Source organism: Borostomias antarcticus, assembly GCF_949987555.1.
Source record: "Borostomias antarcticus genome assembly, chromosome: 24".
Classification (NCBI taxonomy): Eukaryota; Metazoa; Chordata; class Actinopteri; order Stomiiformes; family Stomiidae; genus Borostomias; species Borostomias antarcticus.
In genome coordinates, this window is record NC_140257.1 from 15,294,058 (window position 1) to 15,317,448 (window position 23,391).

At 42.8% G+C, this 23,391-nt stretch overlaps 2 protein-coding genes across 2 annotated transcripts; one reads left to right on the plus strand and one right to left on the minus strand.

Moving 5' to 3' along the window:
- Window positions 1-2,594: 2,594 nt before the first annotated feature.
- On the plus strand, window positions 2,595-5,706 carry en2b (engrailed homeobox 2b; the record flags this gene model as incomplete). The annotated part of the gene is made up of 2 exons (XM_084458178.1): window positions 2,595-3,063; window positions 5,387-5,706. The coding sequence occupies 2 exons, from the start codon at window positions 2,595-2,597 to the stop codon at window positions 5,704-5,706; spliced, it is 789 nt and encodes a 262-aa protein (XP_084314304.1).
- A 7,774-nt stretch (window positions 5,707-13,480) lies between these two features.
- cnpy1 (canopy FGF signaling regulator 1) lies at window positions 13,481-23,028 on the minus strand. The gene is made up of 6 exons (XM_084458179.1): window positions 22,784-23,028; window positions 21,984-22,086; window positions 21,388-21,503; window positions 17,708-17,917; window positions 15,707-15,803; window positions 13,481-13,645 (listed from the first exon to the last, which is right to left on the minus strand). Exons 2-6 carry the CDS (start codon window positions 22,081-22,083, stop codon window positions 13,605-13,607), a joined length of 564 nt encoding a protein of 187 aa, XP_084314305.1. The 5' UTR covers window positions 22,084-22,086; window positions 22,784-23,028; the 3' UTR covers window positions 13,481-13,604.
- Window positions 23,029-23,391: the final 363 nt, after the last annotated feature.

Here is a 23,391-nt window from a genome sequence, read left to right on the forward strand (position 1 = left end):
CCAGACCAAGGGTGCAGAATAGCCTGTCTGGAGCATTATGCTACCAGGCGAGTGTCCTCAAACTCCATTCGCTCACATCTCAGCCCATTATAGGAACCTTACAAGTGTTTTAGTTTTGTTTCGAAGAAAAGATTCGATTGCCATGGTATCCAATTAAAGATCCAATGGTGTATCTCATATTCGACTCTGAGTTATGAAAACATTAAATGAAAAAAATGTAGGATATCATCATCTACATCATCATAATCAAAATAAAAACAATTGTAGCCAATCAATGATGAAATAAAAATATGCAATTTGTGCACTTTATTTTATTGAGACATGTTTATAGGTAGCCTACGTGCACCATCAGAAATGACTGACACACAGTAGTCTAGGGTCTTTCATTTCAACAAACGCGCATTCATTTTATGAGACTACAAATAAAGCATTATCTCAAGAAAATGAAAATATTGAGGTTGAAGTAAAAATAAATCTTCGTTTTCTGTTAGCATTTCATTCCACGCCGCAAACTGCATTTATATTTCACAAAATGTTGCCAAAAACAGAGCCATTTGACCTGTAGGCCTATAGTCTGTAACTGCATCATAACAGCGCGTGCTTGGGGTGACCTGCCACCTCACAGCCTACGGAACATGAGGAGACATTAGAATTCGACTAAAGACAGACCTCAGCACCATAGATGCAGAATGGCATGGATAAATCCCTGGTTTCAAGTGTAGCATCACATATATTTCTGATTACAATTTGACTTGACAGTAGCAACCATATCATAAAGCCGGCGCAGGTGCATACAGGCAATGGTGCGTTTAAAGGCGCACTGCACGCGAGCGGGACATAGGCTACTCTTCAGTTGCGCGTGTAACAGTGGAATGTTATCCTAGCTCAATACTGTACAGCCTAGCTCAATACTGTACAGCCCTTCTGCTTCTCAATGTCTTGTTTAGGCTACGTCAGACATCTAGCCGGCTAAGCGTCTGTGATCAAATGCTGACAGCGCTAATTCAACATGTTATTTTCTCCGCTTCAAATTATGAAAATAAAAAAGGAAACATTGTTTCAGGATTACATAATCTATAGGCCTAACATATGACTCACAAGCATACCAGTGCAAAATATAACCAAAATACTTTGGTGCGTTTGGTGAGTTGTGGTTTTAGCCTCGCGGCGGTTTGCCAAGAGGTTTGCGCAGATATAGAAACAAGACAACAGGCCTCGGCCCCTCATCCGCCCCGTCGGTCCTGGCAACATGTTACACCACAGCTGTTTGCCCTCGCCTTGTTTTTGAAGCACCAATGGTAGCCTACTTTTACGCACCAACCCAAACCGTTACGAGAATGGATCAAGCATTACGCACACTGATGTTTCGATGAAAATCAGTTTAATAGATAGCTAATTGTCTGAAAGGCTGTGCCTTTTAATATATTTTGGCCAAATAAGGTTACATAATGATGGATGATCGCTACAGACTGTGTTGACCAGGCCATATAGTTGCATTTCAATATAATTTCACTTACTCAGGTCTTGTGCAAATCAAGTGCAACTGAACTGACTGACAAATGAGAAGGCTAGGCTAGTTCCCACCCCTTCCCTAACCCCCTCCTCTCTCTCCCTCTCTATCTCATCACATCACTCGTATAGCCATTAGCCTATACGCGTTGCATCTACATAACGTAAATAATCAGTTAATCAGTTTGATGTTTTTAATGCTTTTTATAATGATTGAAACTATGGACTATGGTTACGACCACGTTACGAAATAGAACTTATGAATCACGTTCAGGAGGCGAATGCTTCACCCCTCCCCCGCGGGGCTTCCCTGGATCATGGACATGCCCAGCAAATTCCATGCCATTTGAACCGCCCATAACAATATGGACATCTTGCTATTAAGGCCTATCTATCTTAGATCTTCAAGAATACGTACCATGTAGTAGCCTAACCTTATTTGAATTAAGTAATTCGGCTACAAGGGCACAAGAGCTTAGTAAGCCACTTGTTTACGTATTTGAACTACAACCGCTTTGAGAATTAGGGTTCTGTTATCTGTCTCCCTCTCGAGCCTCCCGGTCAGGTGGTGCCATCTCGCCAACCCCATTGGTCCAAGGCACGCGTCTTAGATAGTGGAGTGCGACGTCATCAGGGGGACTCGTAGCCTATTAAAAATGAGAACAAAAATCCACAGTGAAAGTATTTCAGAAGCAGTTAGCCCCTCTTTATCTATCGTAGTTTTAGTGCGCTAGTTGAAGCATCAACCTTGGACAGGTTCTGCACAGGAACCGGTGCAACAGCATTGCAGGTTGGCTATTTTTTTCCCATCACAAATAGCCATCAAAGACAGGCGGAAAAATAGCTGCATTTCAAGTATGTTTTTTCTTTGTGAAAAGGACAAGAGGCGGATATCAAATATCCAAACTATAGTCTATTGATAAAAATAATTTATTTTTCTTTTCAATACCAGTCACACATTTAAAACGTATTAGTAAAGGAATAGCCTACATTATAGGCATCATACAACTGGAATTCCTATTTTGGAGAAGGAAGGCGCGAAAGGTGTTGAAACTGAACATTGATCAGGCTTAGGTTATATCAGCATGGAAGAAAATGATCACAGAAACGGAGAGCGTCCGGATTCAGGTGAAGAGTCCAACCGGGCTATTCTCCCTCTTCTGCAAGCACCTGGGAACCAGCAACCGCACAGAATCACCAACTTCTACATCGACAATATTTTACGACCAGACTTTGGACGCAGAAAAAATTGGACTTTTCACCAGGATGAGAATAACCTCGATAGGGGAGAGAACATCTCTCGCATGGCTCCCAAAACTGTGCAGCTAGGTGGGACTGTTGCAGGGGAAGGACCGTCAGAGTCTCGTCCAGCCGGGGATCCCCAAAAAGACGATATTGTTGCCGATGCGCCCATGCAACCCCGGGGAGAAACTGGAGACCAGTGCCTGAGCTCCGACTCGGATAGTTCACAAGCTAGTTCTGCACCTTCGTCAAAACCTATGCTCTGGCCAGCCTGGGTGTATTGTACACGATATTCGGACAGACCATCATCAGGTAAAGTCTACCTTTCCCCCTTGCATTCAGTGAGAATATGAGTAGCATGATACCATCCAACGAAGGGCTGTTTGATCACTTGTGAGCAACAGTGAGCTGAAACAGTGGGCTGAATAGATGGCAAAACCCAATCGACCACGTCAAAATGGAATAGCCGTTGAAAGACCCAACAGTTTTTTACTTGTGTGATTACAGTTTAAGAATGAATTAGATTATATACTCTGAACTATTTGAGGACATTCAGAAACACTATTCATGGTTTATAGGCCTTTATTAAAGCTACAAATCTAAAACCCCCCACCTGATAGACGTAGATAAATGAATGCGATAAAAAAATAAATAAAAAAAGGGATAAAAAGAAGGGACCATTAGTTTTATTATCGTTATTATTTCACACCTATTGCCATTCTCTTTTTTTCAATATTATGAGCACACACAGCAATATCTTTAGCCTACTATCTATTTTAGAGACGACTATTGTATCAAATTATTCTTGCCAAACTCGATGGAAACTCCACAATAACGAAAAAATACAAAATCATACATGTACTAGCAGTAAATGTTCGTAAATATCAAAGCGTTGATCTTTAAAAGCAGCTCTAAAACCAAGTTTAACGCCATTGTTCCTGACTCGTCTTTGTTAATATTTAATTAGCATATTTTTTGACAATGGGGCAGACTAAAAAGTGTGGGCTATCCCATCGAACTGCGAGATGAGATTGGAAATGAGATGCATGGAGAAATGAGTGCAAAGGTTATTGAGAAAAGAGGAAAACGAAACACAAAACATTACAAGGAAGTATTTTTACTTCCCCTAGTGATTTAAACAGGCCAAACCTTGCACACAAATGTTTACCTGAAAAAGTCCAAATGTTTCAGTGGTTCGATCTGTTTGGTGACTTAGCCTAGGTCTATTCTTGATCTATTGAGTAGTTTCAAAATATCTTGATTTCAAATATTTTAGTCCACAACCGAAATACTAAACTCATAGTTTTATCATATGCTTATCAACCCGATTCTATCAAATATATCCATGTAGCCTAGCCTGAGTAGGCCTAGGCGAATTTGGGCTATAGCCTATTAATTCAACTATTTCGATGTGCAATTCTAAATAAGGTTGACGCAGCATAGAGCAAATCTCGTTGGAATTAGGTTAAATCGGGCAAATGCATTATCGAATGAATGCATTTTAGGATAACCCTTCTTTAAGACAACGGCAAAATTGAAACAGAAAAGTATATCCATTGTTGTCAAAACGAGACAAAAGTTTCCGTGAAGTAGCCCATGGCTCTAAGCTTGCCTTCTGGGAACATGACCAACCTTGATCATTCAACGATTAGGCTATATATATGTGAATAATATTTACAAAATGTTTATGTTATTCAGCATATTATACTAGCTAATGCTAATGAATTTGGCCATGGAAACGATTGGCTATTCATAAGATTGAAAAGCTGAAAGGAAGTTAATCAAAGCAGCCACATGACTCGATACGAAGACTGTTTTGCAAATTGATGATCCTATTCGTTTGACAGCCAAAATAAACTTTAATGATAGCCTATCCATAACAGCTTTATGAAATGTGAACTTTGAAATAGTTCCTATGGTAACAGGCTGAGAAAGAGGCGCCCAACCAGCCCCTTTCTTTAACTCCACCCCCACCGACACCCTCCTCCTCCTCCTCCTCCTCCTCTCGCCACAAACACTAGGCCTACAAAACATCGCATCCTTTTAGAATCTTCTAAATTATAGCCTATGCACTGAGCCCATATCAAAGTCGTCTATTAATTTCCTAGTCTAATACACGCACACATTTACCAAGGTTCTGGGTCTAATTCAACATATCTCCCTAAATAGACACATCATAGCTGCAAATTATTCACAATTAGGCTACTGAAATATAAAGCTTTAGGCATATGTTCCATGCACTAAAACCATGGACTAAAACACAACCATTTCATAATAATAATAGGCCTATGTTTACAAACAAGCAACACTTAGGCCTAATAGGCTATGGGAAACGAAATAAACATTAGCCTTAGCAAAGAGAAGCATGCGCTTTACAATAGCCAGCACACCAAGGTCCTCTATGATGTCGATAGTTTCAGAATGTGATTTTTTATTTTATTTTTTTAAGAAAAAAAAAAAAGGTTGAACCAGCGCTCCTACATTAGCCTAGGTCACATGTTTTAAATGAAATACGTCTTATTTAATGTTTGAAAGCAATATATTATATTACTGCGTAGGCCTTTATTTGATATGACGCAGACGAGTGTTTCTATGAAGCAATTTATAACCGTTGTATTGATATTCCATACTACAGGGCCAAGATCTCGTAAACCAAAGAAGACAACCCCGCCAAGCAAAGATGACAAGCGTCCAAGAACGGCCTTCACCGCTGAGCAGCTCCAGAGACTCAAAACCGAGTTCCAGACCAACCGCTACTTAACCGAACAGAGACGACAGAGTCTCGCCCAGGAACTCGGACTCAACGAATCTCAAATAAAAATCTGGTTTCAAAACAAAAGGGCCAAAATAAAGAAGGCCACCGGAAATAAAAACTCTCTGGCCTTGCACCTGATGGCTCAAGGACTGTACAATCACACTGGGACCTCAAAGGACGACAAATCGGACAGCGATTAATGTAATGAAATTCATGACGCAATAAGCAATTTCAAAGGGCCAGTGTATACGATTATACCAGCATACATATTTAAAACGTGAATGAAACACAGTATTCTGCCATATGCTTCAGTTGCGCTTTTTATTGGTAGCCAAGACTTTCTCGATCCCATTTGAAAAAACTGTGCTGAAGTCCAAAGATTTTTTTCTGCTGCATTTTGGAGACTGTGAATTTAGCATATAGATTGTGTTATCTAAGTTTTAACTATTATTTTCTATATTTCTATTCTATTATTTTCTTGTAGGAGGCTATTGTTGAGTGTTCTAGTAGAATGTATAGCCTAGGAGTATCTGTTTTGTGTAAAAAGACAGCCTTGGGATGTTATGGAGGCATACGTGTCCAAATATACGCTAGCCAAGGTCTTAAAAATAATGATTTGTGAATAGTAGGCATAGTCGACACAATAATTCAGAGACGGATGAGGTCTGTTGACAGAAATCTAAAGAGCAGAAATAACATGCAGTCGCAGTTATTTTGAAATGATTTGGTATGAATGGTATGACATTGCCTACACATTCATTTACAAACAGCGACCCTGGCCTTAAAACGCCCTTACCTGACACTACAATTTGGGGATAGGGGACTACGGTCGCCCTTTTTGTTTAGATGACCCGGGTTCGATCCGTGCACCCTTTGAACGCTATAGGATGAGTCTGAGCGCTCAATCCGAGCTTTCTCGCATTTGTCCCATGACCCATAACCTCAAGTGATCTCCTCTCGTGATGGAGAGGAGAGGTGTGTAAGAACACCTAGTAAGAATTGAAAACATGTCACGAAAATGCTCGAATGAAAGCCCTAGACACAGCAGAATCTAAATGTCAGCTTACACCTCTTAATACAATATCTTATTTTCAATCATTTGTCGCTTTATGGTAGCCAGACTAGCTTATAGTGCCGTTAGAGATAAAATGGACGCCGATGCGTCATCTTCTCGTGTACAATACTGTATATCGACTTGTCACTGGTTTGCATTCCATATTTTGAAATACATTTATTGTTATTTGCAAAAGACCATAGTATTCATATTTATAACCATATTGAAAGTATATAGCCATGTTGTTTTTCGAGACGAGGCTCCGGAAATGTTTACATAACTTATTTATCTTGCAATAACTTTTTTTTTTAAAGAAATGTTTTGAGGCCTTTGCATGGGAGCCGCATCTGTCACATGTGTAGGCTATCAAACAAGAGTTGATGTGTCCAAACCAAATTGTGGTCTTAATTAAGGTGGCGTGAGTGATATTTTATTGTCAATCTTATAAGTGTGTACATTTAAATCCAAACGTTGACACACTTTGCCTTAAAAGTTAAGAACTTTGCCTACTGTGCTACAAAGAAATATCACATTCAACGGTTCTATACTGATGGTTTCTCGTGGAAGGAGGTGTACAACATAATATTTACATCATTTCTAAGGATGCTGTGTGTATAAAGAAAAGACAGTTTCAGTTGTATTTCTATTTCATTTGAAGTCTTTTGATATGAGACAATGTAAATAATTTGTATCATAACTGTGTAATTAATCGTAAATAAACCCCAAGAATACTAACGATTTTTTTTTTTACACTGGAAAAAAAAAAAAATGGCAGAGAGAGAGAAAGAGAGGTAGAGAGAGAGGGAGAGTTTTAATAATAAGTACAATTCAGTCCAGTCCAGTCCTGTCCAATCTTGCATGCATTCAGTCATAAGCATAAATGTGTTGTGGCCAGTCCACAGTTGTGCTGAAACAGACTCATATCAATTTGCATAACAATCACAGTCTTCTCTTGAAAGCTCAGCCATGATGGAGAATTCCACCCAGACAGACAGAAGGGAGTGTAGTACAGTCTGGGGCCAACAAAAACACAACACAGTCCCCCTGAACAGTGTCAGGGTAGGCCTACGGAACGGCCTCTGACATCACTTCCTGTCTTTGATACAATAATCTTAAAGGTGTGTGGCCATTTTTCACTCATGATAGGTATTGTTCTAAGATTGTTTTAAGAAGACCAGCTAAATAAACAACAATAATAATAATAATAATAATAATAATAATAATGGAAAAAAAACTATATTATTCTTTGATGAGTTTAACTTCAGTCAGCGTTTGATAGTATCTAATGAGAAATAGCAGAATCAATCGGTAACATTAAAACGTAAACTCTCCAAGTTATTGAATCAGACACCTCCATTTGGTACCAACTGTCGGTGGTGATTTCTTTCGAAGGAAGAGGGCTTCCATAGAGGTATGATTGAAACGGATAGATGTCCATGTTCTGATGAAAACTACAGTATAGTGTACAACGTCTCAGACAAGGACAGAAAAGAAACCACATGCAGTTGAGTATAACATGTCTGGTTCCAAGTAGCTACATGGAAAATCGGGTTGGCCATTCGGGTTCATTGGGTTATTGACCTGAGTTTGATCCCCTCCTCCACCTCAGCCATCATAATATACCTCCAACATGTTGTCCCTGTTATCAAAGAGCTTTCCCTTCTTCTTTCAAAAAGTGCAGAAAACTATTATCTCCATGGGCCAGTGAAGATAGGCTGCAATGCATGGCAGACTGCCCTCTATCATGATGATACCAGACAACAATAGGGAAGCAATGTTGTTCATGACGTGTATCATTAGCACATCAAATCACCCAGAACAATAACAGGAAAACAAACTAACAAACTAACTAACTGATTTGTGCATCAGAGCAGGCTAAACTGAGGTCATGAGAGATCATCTTCCAGTCTGAATGCTGAAATAATCTGTCAGAGTACAATACAAAATACAGTACAAAATAATATCTACGTAAACAAATGCCCTCGCAGGCCAGACAATAGCAATGAAATATTGAAAGATGCACTCTGTTAAATAACTAATGATAGGATCACTTTTCCCCAGAGGGCGAGTCTGAGGGAAGACCGGACCGTAAACATGGCGCAGGTCTAATTTTCTTCCTTTCACACAAACAACAACTTGACAGGCAAGTTCAGACACCGGGAGATAAGATATCTTGTGACCACTTTATACTTCATAATTCAGATCTTTAAAGTTTGTTTCTTCATATAAATCAAGTTCAGCACACGAAACGTCATTGTATCATCCCGTCCATGGAAACTTCAAGTTAACAAGTTAACGTCAAGTGTAATATCAGTTATCTTTCAAAACCGAACAAAAACTACCTGAGATTCTAGTCACAAGGTTCCATCCCTCCATACATACATGACCTGATACAGATGACCTGATGGAAAAACTCCCTGAAACAAACCACAGAAAGAAAGAGAGACAGAGAGAGAGAGAGAGAGAGAAAGAGAGAGAGAGAGAGAGAGACAGAGAGAGAAAGAGAAAGAGAGAGACAGAGAGATAGAGACTGAGAGAGAGAGAGAGAGAGAGACAGAGAGAGACAGGGAGAGAGAGAGAGAGAGAGAGAGAGACAGAGAGAGAAAGAGAAAGAGAGAGACAGAGAGATAGAGACTGAGAGAGAGAGAGAGAGAGAGAGAGACAGAGAGAGACAGGGAGAGAGACAGACAGCGAGAGAGTCAGGGAACCAAGACAACAGGACAGTTATCTGTGTGGACCATAGGCCTGCAGCATTGACCTGCTCCCTCAATGGCCCAGCAGACTCATCTGCATTTCCTTTCTTGCTCTGCTTGTATGTGGAAGTAGTGCCCAACCGACACTGACTTGATGAGCTCTCGGGGTTGGGAAAGACTACCTCTACCTCTCTCTCTCTCTCTCTCCCTCTCTCTCTCTGACACTGGGTTGGGCTTGGCTGGGCTAGGAGGGGGTTCTGAATGGTTCTGCATGGTCTGAGGACAGGGAACCTGGAGGTCAGTGGTCCAGTGGAAGACTGGGGGATTCTGGGATGCTGGGGGATTCTGGGATGCTGGGGGATTCTTGGGGATTCTGGGTTTCTGAGGGATTCTGGGATGCTGGGGGATTCTGGGATGTTGGGGGATTCTGGGGTGCTGGGGGATTCTGGGGGATTCTGGGATGTTGGGGGATTCTGGGGTGCTGGGGGATTCTGGGTTTCTGGGGGATTCTGGGATGCTGGGGGATTCTGGGATGCTGGGGGATTCTGGGATGTTGGGGTCTTCTGGGGTGCTGGGGGATTCTGGGATGTTGGGGGATTCTGGGATGCTGGGGGATTCTGGGATGCTGGGGGATTCTGGGATGCTGGGGGATTCTGGGATACTTGGGGATTCTGGGATGCTGGGGGATTCTGGGAAACTGGGGGATTCTGGAGGATGCTGGGATATTCTGGGATGCTGGGGGATTCTGGGATGCTGGGGGATTCTGGAGGATGCTGGGATATTCTGGGATGCTGGGGGATTCTGGGATGCTGGGGGATTCTGGAGGATGCTGGGATATTCTGGGATGCTGGGGGATTCTGGGATGCTGGGGGATTCTGGGATGCTGGGGGATTCTGGGGTGCTGGGCGATTCTGGAGGATGCTGGGATATTCTGGGATGCTGGGGGATTCTGGGATGCTGGGGGATTCTGGGATGCTGGGGGATTCTGGAGGATGCTGGGATATTCTGGGATGCTGGGGGATTCTGGGATGCTGGGGGCTGCAGGTGCCTCCTCGCCCGTCACATCACATCTACTGCATGGGTTCCGGCCCCCTCCAAACACGTGGTTACAGAACGGGTAATTAATGTGTATTTCCACAAAACTCCCAAGATTTACTTTATTTTGCTTGAATGTCTTTTACAAACTTGGTAGTTTACAAACTGCAACGACATCACAGACACTACAGTTTAAAAAAAGAGAAATCCATTCTAAAACATTATTCCTTTCATCTAACTGTCTAGAGAAAAGGGTGGATGAATAATTTAGACCAACAAGTATAAACAAGTTTGTTTTTTTGAAATGTCTATTCATGTTGATGATCTAATCATTTGATCTGAAGTTCTGTCTCCAGAATGTGAGTGATATTCATTGAATTGCCACTTATGAGAAGCTGATTGAAAAGTTTTTAATAATGTATATATATATATATATATTTTTTTTTTTTTTAAATAAAAAATACATAAATATATATATATATATGCACAGGCATGCACACGCGCGTGCTCTCTCACTCTCACTCACTCACTCACACACACGCACACACACACACACACACACACACACACACACGCACACACACACACACGCACACACGCAGAATATTAAATAAATCAGAAAACATCTTAGTTATCATAAGTTCACACATCCCTTGTCATAAACATAACCCCTCTGATTGGCGGAGGCAAAGGGCAGAGAGAAAACCCCCATTATGAGCAAAGTATTGCTGCCCCCCCGTGTCTCCCTCAAACAAAACCCCCATCCTGTCCCCTCCCCCCACTGCGCCGTTTAGCCATAGTTTCAAAATGCTTCCTGGTCAAACTTGAATATGGAATGAAGCGCCGCGGCTTTTGTGGCGGAAATATAATTAAGCTGGTGAAAGATGTTGAAGGTGAAGAATAGAGGATGACATCAGGCTGATTTCACACCCGGCGCTGGGATGGCCGGGCCCTCGCCAAGCAACACAGATCAAAGCCTGTTGCCACCACCGAAAAGGCAAAGGGGGGATTTAAGTATGCTAATCTGCAGGGCAAATATATTTTAATCTTGTTAGAATACAAGTTAATGCCGCAGCCCAGTGATTCAACTTTATATGAGTATAGGGGCTAAAGAGACATTTTCTCTAACATTTTCAGCGGATGAGGTAATTGCCCTGAACATTTGCGGATGATTAAAAAAAGTGGATGGCCAGCTATCATTCAGGCTCATTACCTGCAGAGTGGGTGCATTTCATCTGAGAAGAGAGAGAGAGAGAGAGAGACAGACAGACAGAAAGAGACAGAGAAGAAACCCCCCTCCAGGAGTCCACTCAGCAAACTGGACGAAGGCGCTAACATGCGTAGGAAATGAGCATTTAGTGGTGGGGTTTGTTTCTGGGATGAGCTCTTTGCCCCTCGGCACCTTGGTAACCCTTGATCTGTCATGAGCCTAAGCTGCAGGCCCTGACACCCTGAGACAGCCCGGCACACAAAAGGAAGCTGCCGGAACACTCCGGCCACAGCCTCAAACCTCCACTCACGCTCGCAAGCGTATACGCCGGGGAACATTCAACAGGCCCAAGACTGTTTGTCTGCGTGGAGCTAGGAAGTGGATGTGAAGGGGGAAAGTGTGCTTTCAGGCATTCGGTTCTGATTCAACTTGACTTGTTTCATAGGGATTCGTTTCCTAGGAAAGCCTGGAAGAAAACATAGTGCTTGTATCTAGCTCTAGGTTTCCTTAGAAAGATGCAGTTTTGCACTGTCCTGTCCTGCACCCTGTCCTATGTCATCTGCAACAGTGTATGGCTTAACTCTAGTCAAATCCCTAGTGTGTGTAAACCATATACCTGTCTAATAAACAGATCTTGAATCTTGAAATCTGCTGGGCTGTGAACTACTAAGCACTAAACTCTGCAACCGTTCTCAAAAGCTTGCTAAAAGAAAATATATGTCTAGACCTCAAGATTTGCTGTGACAATACAAAACTGCTTAACAGTGCTGAATGGCTACAGTTGTGTTGCCACCTTGGGTTGTTAAGAACCCAAACCGTAGCAACACACAAAAGGCCGCCACCCGATCTCTGATCCTGGTTAAAATGGTGGCGTGACTCAGGCGAGTTTATCAGCAGAGTTGAAAGAGGGAATGTAGAAAAGGTGGTTTGGAACTATACTCTTGTGATGAGCAAGCTCTGTTTGAGATTTCCATGTTGACTTCAGACCACGAGGTCCTCTTGGTCTAATGGTGGCCTTTTGGGTTTGTTAGCAAGAGACAGGTTCGATTTGGTCCCATAGACGATGCACTAGATATGAGAAGATAGCTAGATCAGTCATTGTAAAAAAAGACATGCAAGTCTGTGAGCTTGTCACATTGCTCATCTCATACTGTAGCAATATTTACACTGTGTCATTGCTAAGGATTCAGGGAAAACATAATTTCTTATACTGAATCTAGAACCAGATTCATAGATATGTGGTAGGTCATTTAGCCAACTGATCAAAAAGTTAGTTATTTCAAAAGTGATTATCGCACGCTGCACATGTGCCAACAGCAACTACATGACATGCATGCTGTTATACAATATCAGTAAGAGATAATAATAGTGTTTTAGAATGGAAAAAGGTCTTCTTTACTTACAGCATTTCATATATATATATATATATATATATATATATATATATATATATATATATTAGTGGAATAAAGAGCGTATGAACAAGACCTGTATAACATCTTTGTTCTATTATCATACTGAATTAGCACAAAATAAATGCAATATTTACAGCAGGTCTGACAGTGTCTGATTTTCACAACAACCCTTAGTTTATATGACTCAATGTCTTGAGGGAAGGATTCCAACATGTCTGTGTAGCTTCTAATATCGAGTGATTTACGGAGCACAACTCATATCTCAGATCCTGAACTCTGGTTCTGAATGAATGACGGCATCTTTTCAGATTCGGTGCAGTAAACCACACTCAAAACAACAGAACAATCTCCTATGGAGAAGGGAAATATGCTATCAAGAATGAAATCTACATTGAAATGTCCAGTAACTGTAATCAATCGACAAAAATCTAGATTTAAACGGTGCAGCGACAGAGGGCCAGGTGGAAATATGATATTCTCCAAAAAAACAGACCTCATGTTCTTGATGAACACAATAATACACTTTTGCTGTGCTACAAACATGGATTTGACAACATTAGGCCAAGATTCTAATTCAAAATAGGACACTTTTATTTCAAAAGGTTCAAGTTGATTGTCACAGCATCTGTCAAGTAAGGCCTCTGTTGGAGAACACATCTAAACTGGTCTCGTCAAACCAAGCACTGTGTACCTAAAGTTCCTCGTTCTGGAGTTTGGCATCTTTACAGTGGTCTGAAAATGAGATACAAACAGAAATTGAAATTAGTGTCTTGTTGTAATGTCTGCTACTCATCTTATCAGTGCATCATGATTCAGCATTTACCATCTGACAGTATCAATCAATACACATACACCATACACACACCACACACCATATATACACAACGCAACATACACCATATATACACAACGCAACATACACCATATATACACACAACGCAACATACACCATTTATATACAACGCAACATACACCTTATATACACAACGCAACATACACCATATATACACACAACGCAACATACACCATTTATATACAACGCAACATACACCTTATATACACAACGCAACATACACCATACACACACCACGCAACATACACCATATATACACAACACAACATACACCTTATATACACAACGCAACATACACCATACACACACCACGCAACATACACCATATATATACACAACGCAACATACACCATATATATACACAACGCAACATACACCATTTATACACCACGCAACATACACCATACAGTACACACACCACGCAAACATACACCATATATATACACAACGCAACATACACCAGACACACACCACGCAACATACACCATATATACACAACGCAACATACACCATACACACACCACGCAACATACACCATATATATACACACAACGCAACATACACCATATTTACACAACGCAACATACACCATATATACACAACGCAACATACACCATATATATACAACGCAACATACACCATATATATACAAAACGCAACATACACAATATATATACACAATGCAACATACACCATATATATACAAAACGCAACATACACCATATATACACACAATGCAACATACACCATATATATACAACCCAACATACACCACACATATCCCTGTAGATATGTCAAGTATAACATACACCATAAATATGTATGCCATGCAGATATGGCAAGTATATTACATACACCATACATATACCACACAGATTTGGTAAGTATGTATTTCTTTAAAAAGAAGTCACATACAGTATGCCAACTATGCCAACTATAAAATGTACTGTTGTTTGAATTCATTTTGGCTGAACAGAACCCCAACGCTGGAACGCCAATAAGCCAGCAATGTTTTATTTCCAGAGGAGCTCTTTTTACAAGGGTCAACTAAATTCAAATAATTGTTTTTGGTGAACATAAACTGTCACTACCAGGTATGGACCTAGACAGATAACTGTTTATAAGTAACCTGAAACAGGATTCACAACATGGAAATGTCTTTCTGTTATGTTGTATGTCACCCAAAAGGTTCACTTCAAAAGAATGGAACAAAATGGCGGTGGAAAGATGAGTTACACAATCACGTGAAAAACTAAAACGTCAAATTGTGTTTGTGAAAAAGTCGGTCAGAGACTTTCTATATCCTGGCTAGTTCATCGTCTGTCACATACAACCAACTGCACAGTATTTGGGGTTTCAAGGAAGACAACGTGGGAGATGTATTCTATACCATTCAGGCAACGGGGCGAGCAATGATGGAGCTGTGTTCATAAACAAGGGAGGGGCAAACGTTAGGCTTGGTGGGACAGGGGGAGACCAACGTTAGGCTGGGTGAGACAGGGGGAGACCAACGTTAGGCTGGGTGGGACAGGGGGAGACCAACGTTAGGCTGGGTGGGACAGGGGGAGACCAACGTTAGGCTTGGTGGGACAGGGGGAGACCAACGTTAGGCTGGGTGAGACAGGGGGAGACCAATGTTAGGCTGGGTGAGACAGGGAGAGACCAATGTTAGGCTGGGTGGGACAGGGGGGGACCAATGTTAGGCTGGGTGGGACAGGGGGGGACCAACGTTAGGCTGGGTGAGGCAGGGGGAGACCAACGTTAGGCTGGGTGGGACAGGGAGAGACCAACGTTAGGCTGGGTGGGACAGGAAGAGACCAACGTTAGGCTGGGTGGGTGAGACAGGGGGAGACCAACGTTAGGCTGGGTGAGACAGGGGGAGACCAACGTTAGGCTGGGTGAGACAGGGGGGAGACAAACCGCGACATCAGAAACAGTACCTGAAATCTCGCTGCATAACTTGTCAACCACATCGTCTGAGCTCCGGGCAAAGACAGAGATGATATCATCCTCCAGCTCCTCAACGATGGTTTCACACTGCGAGAGGGAAGGAGAGAGGGAAAGACGAGAGGAGAGGAGAGGAGAGAGGGAAAGACGAGAGGAGAGGAGAGGAGAGAGGGAAAGACGAGAGGAGAGGAGAGGAGAGGAGAGAGGGAAAGACGAGAGGAGAGGAGAGGAGAGGAGAGAGGGAAAGACGAGAGGAGAGGAGAGGAGAGGAGAGAGGGAAAGACGAGAGGAGAGGAGAGAGGGAAAGACGAGAGGAGAGGAGAGAGGGAAAGACGAGAGGAGAGGAGAGAGGGAAAGACGAGAGGAGAGGAGAGGGAAGGAGAGAGTTACTCATCCGCTGAAAGCAGAGCTCAGGCCTCCTCTCGTCTCGTGAGATGCAAACAAGCATGTCGTTTCACACAATGGTGGGCACGGTCGGCCGGACAGCGACGGCCATCTTTCCCCTGCCATGCCGCTCGGCCATCTTGAGGGTCACGTTACCGATCACATCTCAGACATTACTGATCACTACTGTACGATCACATTACCCATCTAAGATATTACTGATCACTACTGTACGATCACATTACCCATCTCAGACATTACCGATCACTACTGTACGATCACATTACCCATCTAAGACATTACTGATCACTACTGTACGATCACATTACCCATCTCAGACATTACTGATCACTACTGTACGATCACATTACCCATCTAAGATATAACTGTATCACTACTGTACGATCACATTACCCATCTCAGACATTACTGATCACTACTGTACGATCACATTACCCATCTCAGATATTACTGATCACTACTGTACGATCACATTACCCATCTAAGACAGTACTGATCACTACTGTACGATCACATTACCCATCTAAGATATTACTGATCACTACTGTACGATCACATTACCCATCTCAGACATTACCGATCACTACTGTACGATCACATTACCCATCTCAGACATTACCGATCACTACTCTAAGATCACATTACCCATCTCAGACATTACTGATCACTACTGTACGATCACATTACCCATCTCAGATATTACTGATCACTACTGTACGATCACATTACCCATATAAGACATTACTGATCACTACTGTACGATCACATTACCCATCTCAGACATTACTGATCACTACTGTACGATCACATTACCCATCTCAGACATTACCGATCACTACTGTACGATCACATTACCCATCTAAGATATTACTGATCACTACTGTACAATCACATTACCCATCTCAGACATTACTGATCACTACTGTACGATCACATTACCCATCTCAGACATTACTGATCACTACTGTACGTCAGTCATGTACAATCAGTTATGCCGATTTCACTGCCATATCGAACAACTGTACAAACATCACACATGCACTTCTAGAGATGCTTAGCGGTAATAGGAGTAAGCTACTCATATGTGCATCTGCAATGTACAGTAAGAACATTTCAACGCGATACAATTTCATATTAAAAATTGGAATCTGACTAATATTGAAATGATATGCCGAACTGTCTACACTACACCAAATATCTATGGCGTTTTTGGCTAAAACAGTAAACAAGGTAGTTTATTTGTTGAAAAGTGATATTAGTGCTAATTTGACCCGGTTTAAATAGAAACTGTAAGGTGTTTGAGACAAAGCTAGCTCACACACCAGGTCATTCATGCTTCAACAACATTCGAGGTATCATTTTAGCTCATAATGCATTGAGTATTGTATTTTAATATGTGAGAAAAACCTGTCCCAACTGTTAGCACTCGTATTTCAAATACTCAGATAACAATGAATACATGTACCAGACATGATAACAGCCGATGTTGACCACTTATCAGCATCAAATGTTATTAATATACAAGTTAACCTAAGATAAAGTCTAATAAAGTATATTGTGTATTGTGTATAATTAATCATCACACTTACAGCAAATTTCAGGTCATTGGATCCCTCAGGTCCATCAAACTTGAAGTTGTTGAAATCAGGGAAATCTCCCGTGTCACCGCTTCTGGGAGCGAACCTCTTGAACCATTTGTTCTTGGTGTCCGGGTCCTCGTAGAGGGCATAGTCACTCATGCTGCCGCAAACCCCCTCCAGCAGCTCGCTGAGGTGAGTCTCAGACCGAGCCAAAGGCACCTGGACCAACACAACTACATTCAATCAATTCAAATGTATTAAAAAAAACAAGAAAAAAAAAAACAGTGTCCAGTTCCATGACATTGCATGACCCCCCAGGTCACTTGGGTGTGACCCCTGGCTTCGGATGGTCGCCTCGTCCACACAAACATCCTCAATACGCTGGAACTATGACATTTAACCTGTGTCCCCCTCCACTTGTAGAGGAAGGGACCCCTCTCTCTTCCCCTTGGAAACAAGACAAAAAGTGGAACGGTGGTGGTGTCTAGACAGGTCAAGGTGCACTCCGCTCCTGGCCGGAAGGGAGAGGGGACAGGGTGACGGGGTGAGGGTAGGGGGACGGCCGGTGGAGGGGGGGGGTGGCAGGAGGAGCGAAAGGGCTTGGTGAGGGACAGGGAGGGGGGTGGGGTCGAGGAACAGGGGGGGGGGGGCAAACAGCAGCCAAGTGCAGGGGTAAACGGTTCAGTCTCATCCTTTCGCTGCCTTTTCGGGCGCTCATCCCCTCCACCCTCCAGTGATCAAAGGAGGAAGTCTTCCTTGTCAAGCCCGGTCAAAGGGTGAAGGCAGGGGGGGGGGGGGCAGGGAAGGTTGAGGGGAGGTGGCGGAAGGGGAGTGGAGGGGGAGGGGGGCATATTGCAGATGAACTGGATTTTGTTGCAATGTAGATATATCCCTGACCCTATTGTCCCCTTTGAGGCTCAGTACGGAACCTTCCGGCCCTCCTGATTACATTATAGAAGCCCCCCCCCTTCCCCTCCCCTCCTCTGTTTTCATATCTGACTCCAGGGGACACAAAGAGGGCTTCCGCGGCTCCACGCCATCTGTTCAGCGGGGAGATAAAAAGGTCCCGGGGAACGGCCTGAACCTCGCCACGCAATCGCTGCCTTTTCACCGTCAGGAAGCCACTTTATTGAACCTTTATTCAGGCAGGAAGGACCCCGTGAGGAGAGGAGAGGCTCCTGTTTTGACGGGGGGACCCGGCGAGGCGAGGCGAGTCGGCGGAGGGATACGTTACGGCGGAGGCGTACTGAGTTAAAAGGGCGGAGTGGGACGGAGCGTGGACTGGAGTGGTGGATGTTGAGGGTTGTGGACTGAGAATGTGTTTTTCTGCTCTGACAGCAGCAACATTAACATTGAACTATCTATACTTTACTTCAAGAGAAAGTTGAAAAGGGAATGGGGGTAGGTGGTATTCAACGACCAAGTACAAAATTAGAAATGGTCAGATACTCTATATATAATATGCTAATTCTAATAGTAGCGTGCAGTCTATCACCTAAATACATCATTATGACGTATTCAAATCTGAAAAGAAGAAGGAGAAGAAGAAGAAAAGATGAAGAAGAAGAAGTAGAAGTAGAAGAAGAAGAAGTAGAAGTAGAAGAAGAAGAAGAAAGAGCAGCAGAAGATGAAGAAGAAAACGTTCCTGCATGATCGGTTTGCGCCTCTATGAGTCCTTATCATGCGATCCTGAAAATGGTTAGGAATTAAACTCCTTCCTCGCCGGTCCGAGGGCTCTGAAAGGGGCCTGTCAATCATTCCTGGCCTGGAGAATGGCGGGGGGGGACTGGGCAGGCCTGCCAGAGAATAGGCTTCTCAGGGATGCTATCCACCATGGAATTCCCATTGGAAAACCACAGCCATTATTGCAACGCTGACGACAGGGCCTTTCAATTTATTGTGTGAAAGATATGGACCGATGAAAACACATAAATTAATCATAATAAACCTAATAAACGCAAACCTATTTCTGGTGCTAATATCTGTATGATGTCCGATTTTGCTACTAAAGTCTTCATGAAGCTAATATGTGCATTTCAACTAATAAATTCTACTGCTTTTGGTGTAGAATGTGTAGTTTCTGAATAGAAGTATTTAATTGAAAACAGTAACTATATATATATATATATATATATATATAGTTACTGTCATCAATTAAATGCTAGTTGAAACAAGTTTCAACTAGAGCTCAATGCCTTTGATGTAGCTGTTCATGGTGTCAACGTTTGGGCGCCCAGCGGAGGCGTTCTGGGGCCCTGCTGTGGGGAGACCAGAGAGCAGAGAGCAGAGGCTGAAAACCCGACGGTCTCTCTGATGACGGCGTCTCCGCTCGGACATCCTCCCTCTCTGGGAGTCTGACAGCGTCACTGTGGGCTCAGAGGAGAGGAGGAGCCAGGAGAACAGCTTCCTCTTTGGTCCAAATATGATTGAGCAGTGATTCGTGCAACAGGTCTGGGTCTATATGCCTACAGTACTCCTAGACTTGGGCCGAGCCGGCATACTATGTGCTATTTTATGTAGCTCTCCAGATAGACCGTACCATCTGACCTAACTAATCTTAAACTTACTGAACAACCTCTACTCCTGTACAAAACATTGTTCATTTGGTAATAACTGGACCTGGCCATATATATGAATATTGCATTAATATGTTGTATTCAACATAGAATAAGAGAGACCGTTCCAAGACACACACGCACGCACACACGCACGCACGCATGTACGCACGCACACACACACACACACACACACACACACACACACACACACACACACACACACACACACACAGCTCGGGGGCAAAAACGAAATGGAATATGAGCAGCGCTCACATGGGCATAGGATCTGTAATTAGCATTTATTTCCAAATGAACCTACTTTTAAAGACTAATGAGAGGGAGCCTATGAATATGACATGACAGACCAAATCCATACAGCTACTATAGGCCTCTCTTTTTTGTTGCCATGGGTAACCCTATTCAGTGCCAAAGGAATAGCCGTCGAAACATGTTCAGAACAGCTGTTTCATAATTTACATTCATTTAATGTGACATTACTTAATAATGATTGGTTATTTTCGTGGTATTTTTTGACATACTGAATTCCCCAAGTAAATGAGAAGTAGTTATTTTAGTGATATTACTGTAATCATGCCATTACAAATGGCTTTCAATGTACGTAAACGCCATACAAATGAAACTGAGCTGGAGAGGACAGAAAACATGGGCGGACTGTCTGAACACAGCAGGACATTAGCTATCAATTACAGTTTGAGAGGGGATTAACCCCGGAGATCAATAGGTGAGCCGGACACCTCATTACTCAGCTGGTCCCGGTCCCTGGACACCGGCCGACAGAGAGACTGGAACACAGCAACCCATGTCCCTCTAGCAAGGAGCTTTCTCCCCCTCTTAAGAGCCACCTAGTAGCCAAATCCGGCTGATGTCAGACCAACTGAGTCATAACATTTGCCAAACGTCAATTTTTTTTTTTTAAGGAATACATTCACAGTAGAACATAATGGATATTATTGAATATTGATGAGAGTGGTTGAAGTCAGCAGGTTGTAAACACCAAAGTCATAACATTGTAAAGCCCGGTTAAGAAGAGGCAGTAGGGACTTTTTTAGGAAGACGGACTGAAGTGAACTGAACTTCCCTAGTGGAGCGGATGTGTTCAGTGTTCCGTACCTTTTTATCTGTCATGCTGCCGTCCGGCTTGAGTCTGAAGCTGCCTACAGCGATGGTCTTCTTAGGGTCGACCTGACCGATGGAGTAGGTCAGCTCATCGACTATCGCTCGGCACGCTTGAGGGAACAAGAGGAACGCGGAGGGCTCGTTAGAATCGAGAGTCCAGCCTTCATCTGGTTCTGGGGTAACTCACTTTATACTTTCCCACCCCAACTACATCCCGCTCTACAGTCCGTTAAAGGTATCCGATGTAGTTTTTGACCACTAGTATGCGCTCTAGAGAAAATTTGAGAAGGTGGTCCCCGTAAATCGCATACTACGTCATTGCGTTAATACACGGAGCACATAATAGTGACGTTTCACACATCTTTGTTGTTTTCAAAACATTAGCTAAATATCATTTTGCGAAGAAATTACAAGGTAAGAAAGACATTCAAGTGCTTCAACATGTTTATTAGACTACAAGGAACCATATAATCAAGGAATTTCGAAAATAAACAAAGAACGGATTGTTTTGATTCACGTTTCGTTGTGTACCTTTAAGTTCCTGAAACGTCAACAGAAGCCAAATGGACACACCAAAAAAAGCGTCTTACCAGAGCAATACACCACCTTGTCTTTTTTCCCCTCAGCTGTCTCCGTGACGACCAATAACGCCACCAGAGCGATGTGAATAAGCCAGGGTACCATGTTCATATCCTGAGGGAGAGGGATAGGTTGAGTTCAGGCAAGCAGAGTCGGTTCATGGGGCAAATACACAAAGTCATTGGTACTCAGCATAGCAGGGGTCATGTGTTCATCACACTGGAAGGGGCACATTCCTGTTGCCTTAAACAAGGCGGGACAAACTTTTTAAAAATCAAATCATGTACAGTTCTATCAACACAGTCTATAACCCTCTGTGTGTGTGTGTGTGTGTGTGTGTGTGTGTGTGTGTGTGTGTGTGTGTGTGTGTGTGTGTGTGTGTGTGTGTGTGTGAGAGAGAGAGAGAGAGAGACAGAGAGAGAGAGAGAGAGAGAGAGAGAGAGAGATTATACTTTTGCTCATCTGGTTTTGGATAGCTCAGCAGCATGCAACACCCAACTTCAGTGAACAAGTCTGTTGCTATTGACGAGCCGGATTAGCCTCGTGAGACCATCCTGATGTCGCGAGATCATCTGGCTCCCAGGGTTTCTCACTAAGCAGCCTACCCTCCAGTTTATGACTTAGAACAATATCAGCTTGTTATACAAACACTGACCCAAGCAAAAACTGACAAACACGTGTAGGCTACAGCCACTGCTTCGTCAGCGTCTGCCTAAAGGCATTTAATATAATGTTACATTAAATTACGCTTCGGGCTACATTGTATCGCCTGTGCTCATGCCACCTGACGCGGCTGTGTAACTGATCTTACCTGTTATGATGGGGAAGCCTACAGCCTGGATAGTAAGAACACAAACTTTTCAGATTGGAACAACCGAGAAGTCGTGCTCTTCAACGATACGCTGTGTTTCTAATGGAACAGAATACCTCATCTGGCGTTAGTTTTGTTATCTTCCCCCTCTTTGAATTTCGTAATCATACTGTATCTAATTTACAGTCAGTGGACAATGTTCATTTACGTGCCCGACTCTCGTGTCGCCACGTTCAGCGAGAAAGCAGCGACTCGATTAGAATGACAGCTGATTCAGCCAATGGCGTTTTACAAACAAAAGTATAGCTAGCCAATGGAGTAAGAGCACGCCCTGTTGTTGCTACACTCTAGGGTAGACGAAAAACCCTGGGGATGGGCTTACAGCGTGCCAGATCTATTCCAGAAGGTCTAATTTTTTAAATAATATTTGCTAATTAGGATAACTGTAAATCCAACCACTGTTCCACCCTCTTTCTGTTCATCTAGATGCTAATTTTAAATTTTGTAACCTATCAAAAACGTTTTACTTTCCGTAAAAAGCCATGTGGGATATTGTATCTGCATCTCCCTTGTACTTGTTCCAATCTTTCACAATCCAACCTTTTGAC

Bases quoted from the DNA above. Each gene is read 5' to 3' on its own strand.
- cnpy1 (XM_084458179.1), bottom strand. From the start codon at position 22,083: ATGAACATGGTACCCTGGCTTATTCACATCGCTCTGGTGGCGTTATTG. The intron at 17,918-21,387 runs GTACGGAACACT...GTGTTGGTCCAG, and splicing joins GCAGCATGACAGATAAAAAG to GTGCCTTTGGCTCGGTCTGA. The intron at 15,804-17,707 runs GTAAGTGTGATG...TCCCTCTCGCAG, and splicing joins CCAATGACCTGAAATTTGCT to TGTGAAACCATCGTTGAGGA.